The 13,356-nt window shown below is 38.4% G+C and overlaps 1 protein-coding gene across 10 annotated transcripts; it reads right to left on the bottom strand.

Moving 5' to 3' along the window:
* Positions 1-261: 261 nt before the first annotated feature.
* Positions 262-13,236, bottom strand: LOC131307594 (DNA mismatch repair protein MSH4). Of its 10 annotated transcripts, none has more exons than XM_058334196.1 (24): positions 12,944-13,231; positions 11,941-12,144; positions 11,808-11,843; positions 11,600-11,712; positions 10,308-10,353; positions 8,584-8,630; positions 8,274-8,381; positions 7,912-7,987; positions 7,396-7,468; positions 7,146-7,291; positions 6,969-7,054; positions 6,193-6,332; positions 5,951-6,090; positions 5,704-5,856; positions 5,485-5,548; positions 4,465-4,608; positions 4,318-4,385; positions 4,139-4,197; positions 3,175-3,331; positions 2,633-2,685; positions 2,452-2,550; positions 1,741-1,855; positions 1,531-1,653; positions 262-603 (listed from the first exon to the last, which is right to left on the bottom strand). In XM_058334196.1, the coding sequence occupies exons 1-24, from the start codon at positions 13,007-13,009 to the stop codon at positions 439-441; spliced, it is 2,481 nt and encodes an 826-aa protein (XP_058190179.1). In that variant the 5' UTR covers positions 13,010-13,231; the 3' UTR covers positions 262-438. The 10 variants fall into 10 exon arrangements, 9 of the variants coding, with proteins under 9 accessions (XP_058190179.1, XP_058190180.1, XP_058190181.1 ...); XM_058334197.1 differs by having other exon boundaries at positions 7,396-7,423; XM_058334198.1 differs by having other exon boundaries at positions 5,806-5,856; positions 12,944-13,229.
* Between the last annotated feature and the right edge of the window lie 120 nt (positions 13,237-13,356).

Raw genomic sequence — 13,356 nt, 5'->3', positions numbered from 1 at the left:
CGTAATACCGATACCGCACTTGCAGTGGCGGAACCACACTATGGCAAGCGGGGTCACGCGACCCCGCTGAGTTCCAAAATACCCCTAGAGCAAGTATAGTTTTGAGGAGTATTTCGTAATTTTGCCCCAAAAGATAATATTTTTGCCCTGAAAATCCCAAAAAATTGTGTAGTAGATATTTGACCCCACTGCAACCAAATTTTGGATCCGCCCCTGCGCGCTTGTATCATTCTTACACAACTTTTTTTGGCATGCGATGTTTATCCCGTCTCTCTCTTAATTCCTCCCTGCCCTTTTTAGCAGATGGCAGCAAACGCCAACACCATCTCGCAGAAATCACTTCCAAATGGCAACTCTAGAAATACATTCATATTGTCATTCGCAAAGCTTTATACATTTAGCACAAGATGATACTGGTAATAGGTTGTTGCCGACCCCTTAAAGGCTTCCATTTATATAGCTCTCTTTAAGATTCTGCAGTGCTTCTCTGATTGAATCTTCGTCTTGGCTGGAGTATTTCAAGCATATCAGCCGTTGAGCAGCACGGTAGACCATCTGGATATCACGATACTGCATGCAGTTTACTTCCATTCTCTTAACTTCCTATTCATGGCAAATAAACATCATTAGCAAATTCGTCAATAAATACTTTTTTTTTTTTTATTTCCGTTTCTCCAAAAGTAACAGAGGGAAAATGCTACTAAACCAGTGACTTCCCGAAAACAAATAAATTGACAGTTGAAATACGCAAATAATTCCATATATAACGTGAGCTAGACCAACTAGTCAGGAAAGGGAAACACCAAGTAACATATAGATGGGGGCTACGCACTTATGCTCACACAAATCTCAATAGGCTTAAAAAGTAAATGTACAAATAAAGGAAGTAGACTGCCTATTCTATAGAATCCACCAGTTTGAAACTGGGACACGCCTCTCAGGAAGTCCTTGGAAATAGAAGCATCTTGCAAACATTGGATATGAATCCAAATACTAGTACAGAAGTTCGGACAGGTGGTTCGTGTTAAAACTAGTACAGAGAGTTCTGAAAAGTGGTGCCTGTGCAACAAGACCAGTTGTGTAGGACTTAAAATAGGCAGTGGGAAAGCCAAGCTGAATAATGAACCACATCCTACAAAAAAAGCTGAAAGCCTAAGTCCTAACTAGAGCATGTGGGCAGGGATCGAGCTAAAAATTGTATAATGGGTCAGCCTGGGATTACACAAGCTACCATGAACATCTCAGAATCGAAGAATTATGAGATACGCAAGTAGATTTCTTCAGCAATATATTTAAGAGATTCACTTAGGTTGAGGGTGGAATATGTGAAGCAAAGAGTTTCTATTGCATATGTTCTGGAGGAGCAACTTGTATGGGTTTTGGTTATCAAAGATGTTTTAACCATATTGAACTTGTACTAGCGCACCAAGGGAAATTTTCAAATGACCGACAGACAAATTCTAGATGAAATTCAAACCGTGTAATGTGTATGGTCCTGTCACTAGGTCTGTTAGTCATTTGAACTATCACCTTTTCTGTAATCCTTGCTGTGATGCTTCTGGCTGTTTCAACTACTGAGCTCAGTAGACCAGCCACTCCTGCTAACAGAAGACCATAGTGCGGTACACGTCGCGGTCCGTCCATGAGTTGAAACTATTCAATTTAAATTCATAATTTTGATCATAAGATGCTGATCTACAAAGAGAACTTTCCCATCAAAAGAAAACTCAGAAGTATCACCTTGAAATCCAACCGATTGCTTTTGACATCAACATGAAAGTGAAGAATTTTGGCATTGGGGTAGATGGTAGCTAATTCTGATAGGTTTTCCATGTGAGTGGCAAATATGGTATACCTGAAAAACGACCATGAAGATGCAGATTGTAGAAAATAATGCTGCTCTAAATGGGAGGGAACACCGAAACTAGAAAAGAACCCCACAAGAAAAGGTGAAATAAATAATAAATTAAAAAAAACCAGCAAGATATCAGTATGATTAGTTATCTGCCAGAATGTAATTTATGAAGATGAAAAAAGGAATTTAAGCATCTGGCAGTTCCTTTGTCTTTTCCGTCGATTTTAGATGTTTGATTTTGATCAATTTGAAACAAGAGAAGGGATCACTCCAAGCATCATAGGGTGAAGAGAGGGATAACGTAGAGCACAAAAAATGGGACCACAGAGTTCAAACACACAGTTAATTGTCTGCAGTTTCATTTGCAGGCTTCATTGCATTTTTAAAAACAAATAGTATGCGTTCAAAGTCCTCATCTTCTCCTCTTATCATCATTATAGTGAAACTATTGTTGTACGCATAAAAGTATCACTAACTATTACCAGGCTTCAACGATATTGTCAATAGAGTTTTAACTTTGAGGAAAGCTACTATTTAAGAAGCTTTTGACTATTTAACTGTGAAGAATGGTGGAAGGATAGAGGTTAAGAAGTTACGCTTTGAGTGGTAAAAGATGCTCACAGCAGCTCCATGCAATTGCAAATCCATCAGATGAAGAAGTAGCCCTTCCCAGTTCATCCATAACGATCAGACTCCTGTGCCCAGCACAGTAACAGAGTAGAGTGTGTTGACTAATGCTTGTTCCAACACCCCGAGAGCAATTACACTAGAGTGTACCTTTGAGAGACATTCTGCATTATAAAGGCCGTCTCTTTCATCTCTGTCATAAACTGTAAAACAAACATCCTTTTAGAAAACATGATGCTTCTCCCATGCCAATCCTAAACACGGCACATAATATTCAAGAAACATAAGAATTTATTTGAAGAAGCTGATAACCCACTAGAAACCAACTCAAACTCTGTTACATCCATGGATGATGGCTACTGTTCGGTAACAAGGCCGAAACGCATTTTCTTTCTTTAGAAACAGTCAACTAGTAGATAGAGCTAAGAAAGTTGGTGAATGAAACTATATTCAATACTTGGTTTGGAAAGAACATAACATAACTCAACTCAAGCTACAACATGCACCATCTCATAAACCAACATTATCTTGACCCATATGGGATTTGAGACACAAATCAGTTTTGCAGTCTGAAACTGACTTTATAAGAGCTAAAGAAGAGTGCAGACACATATATATAAGCTGGGGCGCAGATCAAATCGGAGTTTCTTATGTATACATTAACATGATATTCTGAAACACTAAGTATTTACCGTGCTAGAGTTCGACTCAAGATTGTCCACAGCTCCCATCCTTGTAAATATATGATCAACTACCCTTATAGTCCCGTACTGGGCAGGAATATAACAACCAATCTGAGCGAGGATGACTATCAGACACACCTGTTGAAGATAAGTACTTTTCCCACACCTGAAGGAAAGAAGAAGTGGTTTTTCTCGAGTTAAGAAGAAAAAAATAAACTACAAAACAGTAGACAGAAAAAAGGATCATCTGCAGTATCTCGTTAGCATGTCAGTTAGGACTTAGGATCAATCGGTGCTCGAGGCTCTGTATGGGGTCTTAATGTTATAAACTTGGAGAACATCTTCCACAACGAATTTGAGTTTTTTTGCCTACGAATCTCACACATTCTCAGACAAAGGTTTCAAAGATAAAGGCAAATAAAGGGAAAATAGTATTCACTTCCTGGGCTTCTGTGTAAGACCACCTTCATTTTAACAGAAAATCTTTTCGATTTCTGTCTTCAAGAATCCATATCCCTGATTTTGCTAATTTATTGTAATATTACCACTAAGTTCAAAGATACCATATCTTAATACTGCTTAGAATCCACATCTACAAGTTACCATTGCTGAAGGGGGAAAGTTGACAAGGAAGAGCCATGGGCAAATAGGAGTTGTACACCAGAAATTGTTCAAGAAATCATATCATCAGTAGAAGGTGAGATTTTTTCAGCTCAGAAGATCCATATGCTTATTATCAATGAATCAATGACCACCTCAAAGAAACAAGGTCATACAAAGGGAATTGCATTTGGGTCACAGCACAGCTTTAGAGTGGAATAATTGACATTTGACAGAATAGGATCGATTCCTTATTTATCCAAGCACACGTGCCTCAGAAAGTAGGGTAGACTGCCGGAACAAACCTTGGAGCAGGAGTTCAACTCCTGACCTAATAACAAAAAGTACATTCCAAAATCATAGCCTTTCTTACATGTTTGGGCCCATGACAATTATCATGTTTGACGCTTCTGAAAGGAAGGTATTGTTGGGCTGCCAAAGAGAAGAATCAGCCTCTTAATGTAGTCATAAAATTGTTTGTCAATATTTCAGAAGTTGCAAATTTTGTGGTTGAGAAATAATTACGCTGATCAAAAGAAAAATGTAACTTACAATGAAGTCATTGTGTATGCTTTCGAGGATAGGGTGTCTCCCAGCATCAATTGCCAATGGGCCATTATCTGGCAATAACATGACAAGATCAAGCATTTCTCCACTGCTACTCTCACGTATATACAAGCAGATATTTCAAAAGCAAACCTGTAAATTGAGGCCTAATATATTGATCAACAGCCTTAGTGGTTATGGTATGAGCAAATGAGTTCACAATCATATCTAGAAGGCATAGGACCTCAGCGAGCAGGGTAAGCATAGAGACATCCTCCCGTATGGCATCCACTAGGGCTGCACCAAATATCAATAAATTCTTCTGGCTCGTAGGAGGCACAAAAGCAAATGAACAGAAATTCATGTCCAACAAATACAGTGTGATTCATTGAAATAAAAGTAGCACAAGCCTTCCACTATACTAATAGGTACACATGCGAAATGCTAATGCTGTGTTTGGTTTAGTTTTTGAAAAATAATAGGAATAATAAATGGAGAGAGATAGAGAGAGAAATATTGAAAGTATGGGGAATTTTTTGAAAATTTTTTTTTGAAAAGCAAAGAGAACAAGGCATAAATCATCAAAATCATTCTGCCAATTCAGAAAACAATTTGTAGGATAAAATAAAAGGGAAATACAGTGACTCATACTCCGCAAATGGATGAGTCCAAGTTCTATAAATAGGACTTGTCATATTCATGTGATGCAAAGGGATGCACTTTATATGCAAGAAGGGCAAGGAAAGAAAGTACACGTGAAGACCTACTCATATTTTGTTACAAAAATTGTCCAAATATGATGATACCTGTCAATTGTCATTAGTGACACTGGAATAGTATGATGAGGATTATCTTCGAAACTCATGCAACTAAAATGCATCTCTCCCAGCTTATGTATGCCAAAATTAGCAGATTTTCAGTCAGATGACGATAGTTAACTGCATGCCATATGGCACGCCAGCCAACCTAGATTTTCCTATCAGCTGCCATGACCTAGTTAATAGTATGCAGCTAAAATATCCACCATGAAGTTGATGTTTCAAAAGTAGACATGCAGGTCGAGTCAAAGAATTTAATGGCTCCATGACAGAAAATAGTCAAAGGAAATATGAATGGCAGAGAATATAGTCTATGACAGAAAGTACACATTACAGTAGTAAAGTTTAGTCAAACCTTCCAGACAAAGTTCTGTCCGTATATAGCATTCAGCAGCAGCAGACTTGTTCCTCACATTTAACTGCAGTAATCATATATATACATCTGAATGAACATATAACACTCCAAACCTCATTCACATGCAACAGCAACCACCATACAACACCATTAAGGGCAAAGCAATAGGATTCTAGCTCAGAATTGTGTAGTGTCCTCACAAAATAATTGACCGATTACTTGTGAATTTTTGTAGTCCCAGATTCTGAGTAGTTCCATTTGCAGTCCATAGACTAAAAACTGTGTATGAAGGACATGATAATTGGTTGTAGCAAAACTCACTGAAGCAAGTTCCAGAGTTGAACAGTGCACATTGTTCCCGTGTTTCATAACCTGATTTCATCCCACAACCACATAAAATCAAGCAAAAAGTCACTACGAGATTTACTAAAACTGGAAGCAAAGTATCTCCATTCTCCAGTACAACCTGAATAAACTTGCTTGGAAGCTTTCCTTTTATGTCCTTATGTGGAATGCTAAAGTAAAATCCCTGCCTCTTGTTAAACGGGATTTTCAAATTTGGAAACTTGAAATCTTCACGATATTTGTTTGCAAGGTTGTGTATAGCTGCCAATTCCATGTTGTCGTGGTGATTAAGGTGCAAGCATAAAAATATATGCACCCACACAATGGGGTGAGGAATGATGAACTAATTAAATAGAAGAAAACCTTCACTGGTGTCACAAAATGACCTCCTTGAAATATCAAGTAGTCCATCTATTCCAGCCTTAACAGCAAAACACTGTTGTGTTTGCGCAACAAAAGGAACCCGTGCATGAAGCACATCTTCATCAATAACTTCTCCAATTCTGCCTTTAAAACAACTTTGTAAGAACGTCAAATAACTAAAATCTCTTCATAGACCTTTACTATATCAACAATATGAACGCATCATAGCAGAGTGCATAGAACTAATTGCAGTTCCTATACCAAATGCCCTGAACATAGTAAGATTTTCCTATAGCTTCATTGACACAATTCTTCTGTAGCACCAATTTCTTTCTCATGGTGAATGAAATCAGCATAACTCATATATCTCTTCTTAATATTTTCAGGGTTGAAAAACATGTTGCTTCAATTTCATATGGACGAGTACTTTTCCTTTTGTACCATGTATGCATAACATAGCGCACCACCTATCAGGCATGAACATGAGTCATAGCAAAGAATCTTCCAAAGAGTGTCAGATAAAATCAATGTCCTCTTGCATTTATAGAATTGTTTATCCAGATTTCCAAATTCTTACACTTAACAACTGCCGTATGGAAGTCTGATTGCACCAAATTCTATCAATGACTCTCTTTGATCTCTTCCTCATGCAAAATCAAGGGTACAGTCAACTTGAAATGTTTTTACAACTCACATAGGCTATTTGAGGAATCAAAGGTCCAATTTTACAATCATCCAACGATATCCAAGAAACAGAACCAAAATTGCAACTGTACCTTTTTCTTATTGAAGCATATTTATCATTCTTGCATACTGATATGTAAACATTTCCAAGAAGAAAACTGTTTGCATCCTTGAGCACCTGAGATAAATAAAAACTGATGTTACTTAAATTACATAAATATCAGAGAAATAAAGAAGCTTAAAATGTAAAGGAAATTAACCAAATGTACCTTTGACAATAGCGGCAATGCATCCAGAGCAGTTTTAAGGAGAATAACACTTGAAATCAAAATTTGGCTCTTTCTAGCATTATCAATGCCCAAGACCTCATTCGTAACTTTCTTTGGCTTGAAGCAAAAATGACAAAGGACCCTATCTGAATGGAAACCAGGAATAAATCCATTTTTCAATCCCCTCAATAAATTTCATGGCTCTCAAGAAATGCACAGTGCAATTCTCCATGACTCATCTTCTTCTTACCGGTTTCTTTCGGAAACTTACGAAGAACCTGGGAGAGACCGAAGAATAGTTGCTCATTGCTCATCAATTCATCCTGGAGTATAATTTTGAAAAACTCATGCATCTTGATCTCAATTCATAACTGGACTAGCATTAATGTATGTTTAGAACAGAATCATAGAAGATGCATCTTCACATAACAGAAGGCAAAGATCAAGGGGATATTCCCCTTCGATTTGTCTTAGGTATGTTCTTCTCCAGTGTACGTCACATGACCAAAGAATACAAAATCCACAAATGAACTTTTAGGGTTTCACATGCTACCGAAGGTAATATGAATATAGTGAGTATATGATTAATAAATCAGAACTGCATAGATGTCTAGACCGACAAATCCCACCAGGCAAGAGTAAATATGATCAGCAAGAAGAATAGAATTCAATCAACTCTTATTATAGCTCTGATCTTTATTCTAAAACAACTTTTACAGATATTCCATATGCATTTTGACCAACACCAACAATATTCAACACTCACCAAGCAATCAAGTCGAGCATTGATAGTTTCAATATCTTTTAGCGGCTGCAAAAGATTGGCCCGGAGAAGTCTAGTCCTACAAAATCAGATGTGAGATCAAACAGCGCTTAAACAAAATATGGTGTTCCATGATTGATGAATATGTCGACCCAAAATATGCTGCAAAACTCTAAAACAAGAGGTGGTCACAAACATGTCCTTCCTTACCAACCAAAATAATAGAGAGAAATAGAAACAGGGGACAAATGAAGATATAAGAGTTTTCTTTTAATTCTACTTTTCATTTTCTCTTGAAGATCTTGTTCTCGCTACTACCAATTATTCATTTGCTGCATCATTTCAATATAGGCTTGTCAACACACCCTCCAACAGTTCTTGTTGTCTTCAGCATGTGGAATAGACTTCTCTTTTTGTTGCTTGTTCCCCATAGAGCAGAATGCAGCGTATCAATAATTTCCAAGTTCTGGACGCTGTTGTCAAATGGCAATTATTAAATTCATCCCCTATAGATCTACATACTTATTAGAAAATGTAAAACAATTTCCATGGAAAGTGGAAACATACCCAACATATTTCTGACATATTAGATACATATGAAAATGGGACTTGATTGTATGTAGAAAATGTCAAAGAAAAGGAACTAGTTGATTTTCAGAAAGGCCTGAAGGGTACCTAGTGGCATCAATATTCATGTGGTCAAATGATCCGTTAAAAGTAACCTGGTAAAGAAAATACACAGGACGAGAAAAGGTTAAAAAGTTCACAAGACAACATCGTGATCACATTTGCAATTTTTTGTGTGATAACATAACAGCCATCGTTGCACTTCTAAGATTGGAATCCCTAGTGCAGGAAAAGGAAGCTAGCAGTACTAAGAAATATTGCGTCTTCCACTTTATCAACATGATACACGAAAACTCTTTGTTGAAATAGAATCTACAAGTTGATTTATTGGACAAATGATCAGGAATCCTAGAAGAAAGTCAAGTGGCCGGTAGAAAATAGTGTTCGAATGAGGCAAAAAGATGAAACACTCCAAGCACGATAGAATCATTCACATCTTACAGCTTGCACGGTGTTCTAAATGGCGCTTGGCGATAGTCAGGCTGCGACCTGCCGCCAAGAGCCTAGGTAGGCTGCCTAGGCACCGCCTTGGAGTTTGGCGTTTTTTTTTTTGGTATTTTTTTGATATTTTTCATGCTTTTAGTGTATATTATGGTATTAATATATACTAAAAGGACTTGTTGAGTAATTTACCATAGCACACATATATATACTACTATATACAGTATGCGTATAGCATTTCCAGATCCAGAGAGGATCAAGAAACCCACGCCGATCGATCGTCGTCACAACTTCACGCCACTCGTCGTCGCCGATTGTCGTCCGGTATGTTTCTTTCGTCTCTCTCTCTCTCTCTCTCTCTCTCTCACGCCGATCGTCCACTTTGTTTTGCCCCTTTTTTTGACTTTCTTCCACTAAAGCGCCTAGCCGCAAAGATCCGCCTAGCCGCCTAGGCGGCCGCCAAGCTCCGCCAAAGGTTCGCTTAGCCCCCCTGGCTGCCGAACAAAATGCCAAGGGGGGTAGTCGTGGCGCTGACCCTCTGCCTAGGCCGCCATTTAGAACACTAAGCTTGCATGTGACATGATTCCCTTAATTCAAGCGATATGACCCTCAAATTACATGACACTTCTCATGTGTACACTCTGTTAATGAATTTGTTATTATAAGTCACAAAATCTATAGAAAAGGCATCAAGGGGATTTCATGGACAAAAGAAGGCCAAGACAAAGTCTTACACTTTCTAACCTTGTCTAACAAGTAAAAACAAAGAAAGCCCACACAGTATAATGTGGCTAGAGGAATTCAGAGAAAAGGAAGACAGAGACTAAGAGAAGCAACATGTAAGTTCTATCTGAGATGTAGCAGAAAGCCACCAAAAACAATACCTGCCAAGGATAAATCCCAGTACAGCACTCCAAGGACATTCTTTGCAAGGAAACAAGGCCATTAGAATCACTGACATAGCTATGTTAAAAAATCGAATTATGGTTCTAGATTGATAGAATAGCTGTCATTGCCTGGTAAAGGGCTTTGAAATCCTACTCTGCACCCTTTTAGTCACTCATCCCATACATGTCCTCAACGCTCACTAACATGAACGTCAACACAACAAGTTTCTTTCCTTTAAAGAATTGCAGAGGCAAAGCCTTAGAGAATCATTCTGAAGCCAAATGAGATAATGAAAAGTAAAACACATATCAGTGTTGACTGTTAACAAATTACAGATGACAAAAGAAATATTGAACAAATCACATATTTCAGAATGGCATTTGTCCTCAAGTCTTAGAATCCAAAATTGAACAAACAGTAGAAAATGCAAAGCAAACACATACCAACAACGAGTGGTTTGTAATGATGACGCCTTTCTCTGCTTCAGTCCTGTACAAGATACGGTTGAAACTGGTGTTTCAAGATTGAACAACTTACTAGAGAACAACCAAATACCTCGAAACTCTATAAACAAAAAACTCACCTTTGATGATCAAAACAATAACTAACAAAACACATTTTGGTGTTAATTTGTTCTCCAGTTGAAAAAAAAAAGAATTCAATGTTGAAGATTTGAAGTACAAAGAAATTCCAAAAGAGTTTGAAGAGACTTCCTTAGTCACCAATGATTTAAAACAAGGGGGTTGCATGTGGGCGCGTCCACTGTACTGACCTTAAGAAGCCAAGGGAGTAACAGGGAAAAGAACAGAGATGATCCATGAAAAAGACAAATATGAGGCACAAGTGACAAGCTTGTTATGTTCTTTAATCCTTGAAATACAGTGACACCACAATGTATCATCACACATGCCCCTGCGTACATTCTTAATAGAATTGGGCGCAGGACTTTGCATGTCCCATTCTACCATACAAATCCCCGCGTGTTCCTTCTGTGTCCGGAATGGATACGGAGATCACTTAGGCATGCCAGTGCTTCGTAGCTTCTTGTCATTATAACTATGTTATGAATTCTTGGACTTAGTGAAGTTTAAATCAAAATCTTCAGGTCTTGATGCAAAGAGATAAACTACTGAGGGTACCATATCTTGATACCGCTAATGTCAAACCTCCTCTGTCTGTAATAGGCTTCAAGATTTGCTAATATTCAAGAGCAAGGAAACCAGAAATCCCCAGTTCCAAGACAGAGAATGTAGAGGTTGGAGACAAAAGTCCCCTCTCTCAATTCAGCACTGGCCTTCAAATTCTACAAAGACTCCCTCCGTCCCAATTTAAATGTCAATAATATGTAGAAGTATATTTTTTGGGGGTTTGAAAATGCACGGAAAACCGTAGGGGACATTTAAATTGGGACGGAGGGAGTTCAAAAGACCAAGTAAACCAACATTCCCGACACCTAAACGAAATTGGTAATATGTGTTTTCTTGCGACATTTATGTCAAGCCACAGCTCCACACCAACACTTGTAAGTGATTGAAGTTTTTGTTTCCCTGACAATCAAAAATTTTCAAACACAACTTCTTAAATGCTACCAAAGAAGAACTACAAGTCCACCAGTAATGTTTGTGTCATAAAAACTGATTTTCATGAAACCCACGACTAGGGAGCAATAATATAAATTTATCCTTCCGCTCAGATGCTTATTTCATGCCTAAAGCCCATAGGGTTATTGTCATACCACTTGATAGTTGCAGAAGCTGCAGCCAAGCAGAGATAATATTGCTTGTAGTAAGTATCCAAACTGAGTGCCGATGGTTCCTTGGCTGCTATATTTTTAACCAGCACAGCTCCCTTTAATTGTTGACGTAATGGCATGCGAAAGACATATATGTGAGAATGACGGAACCAGAATAAAGAAACAAAACACGTGGGAAGTTTGGCACTACCTTGGTGTCGTCAAAGCAACCACGAGCCATTACGACCTGCACAGGTCAGCACATATCCCCATATCATACATCTGTAGGTTTCATAGCAAATAGCATTTGTACACAGCTTACACTGCCATGCCAGAAAGTTCACCTTCTTAATCGATGAATAAAATCTGTCCACTAGTATCGAGACTCCAACCATACCATCAGGCGCAAACTTATTAGGTGGAACAACAATCACCATTGGGTCATAAAATTGCAGTAATGTCTTTGTGTTCTGATATGAACTGCTAGTTTCAATGTATTGAGACAGATGGAGCGAAGCTGACCTCAAGTCAAAGGCAGCCACTCCAACCTGCACGTAAAATTTCTTGTAAGGAAGGATGAAGTTCATCGGTCATCACCAAACCCAAGGATGTAAGATTTAAACTCCTTGTTGTTGAGTAATGCTGCATTACAACAAACAGTTTACATGCATTCCACAGTTTGTTCGACCAACTGCACGCATTTCTAGTTATCTGGATGAAGAAGGCAAAAGTTTCCACCAATAGTTGAAAGAACACAAAAAGATTTAATACGAAGTTTGGAATTCATCTTAGGCTGCATGCTCCACATAAGCGGAAGGAATTGAAAATGCTCCACATAAGAAGAAATCTTAATTAGGCATCGCAAAAGCCAATGCCATACGAGTATTTGTTGATTTTCCAGTCCCCGTCTACTTATGAGATATACCGTTAGTCCAGAAAATCAATAATTGTCTTGACAAATCTCTCCGTACAATATTTGATACTTAACCCATGCTATAATCAACAAATGACTTAAGAAGAAGGACGACGTTATATCTACCCTAGATACTGCCGAACACATCAAATAGAAGAGAAATTAATTAAGAAAAGCATATTTAGATGACATCATTTCCCAAATTCAATACATCTGAACGTGAAAAAACAGAGAAGCCAGATCACGAATTGCGTAAGCTCTGCTAAACGATCTTCCATCTTCCTCACATGACCGGTAATTTAATATACCACGTTTCATGTCGATATAGATACACGCATCATAAGATTGACCACCCAGCCCAAAAAAATACTATATGCGTGTGTAGAGAGAGGGGGGGGGCGGGGGGGGGGGGGGGGGGGGGGGGGGGGCAGTACCCCCTTTGCTCTATTCTCAATCAAACCGATTACAAAGCACGATCGCTCTGCTGCGTCGTCTTCCATTGGACTCCACCCTCAGTACTGATCAACGAGTGTACAAATTTAGAGATGCGCGCCAAACTGGTCCTATTGTCATTTGCAGAGACGCTTCCTCTTGGATCTAACCTTGCTCCAGGTGCGCACGGTTTTCTTAAAATGCGCACCTGCTTGAGAAATACAGCTGGGTACACTTAGCGGGGACTTTTTAATGAACTGGTTTGGGTTTCTTGAAAACTATTCACCCCAAATTTTTGCACGAAACTTGTTTGTGAGCCTATTTTTTTACTTTTATTTTCAGTTTTTAAATTTTTTGGCTTTTTAGATTGTGATCAGAATGTATTTTGATTTTGATAGAGGATTTAGATGATATG

Source organism: Rhododendron vialii, chromosome 11a (genome assembly GCF_030253575.1).
Source record: "Rhododendron vialii isolate Sample 1 chromosome 11a, ASM3025357v1".
In the NCBI taxonomy this organism is placed as follows: Eukaryota; Viridiplantae; Streptophyta; class Magnoliopsida; order Ericales; family Ericaceae; genus Rhododendron; species Rhododendron vialii.
This window is presented reverse-complemented; position numbering and strand designations above follow the sequence as displayed.

Coding starts and splice junctions, on each gene's coding strand:
- LOC131307594 (XM_058334196.1), bottom strand. CDS start 13,009: ATGGAAGACGACGCAGCAGAGCGATCGTGCTTTGTAATCGGTTTGATT. Junction 7,055..7,145: donor CATTGCCGCTATTGTCAAAG/GTACATTTGGTT, acceptor TATTTATCTCAG/GTGCTCAAGGATGCAAACAG. Junction 4,386..4,464: donor TATTAGGCCTCAATTTACAG/GTTTGCTTTTGA, acceptor TGTTATTGCCAG/ATAATGGCCCATTGGCAATT.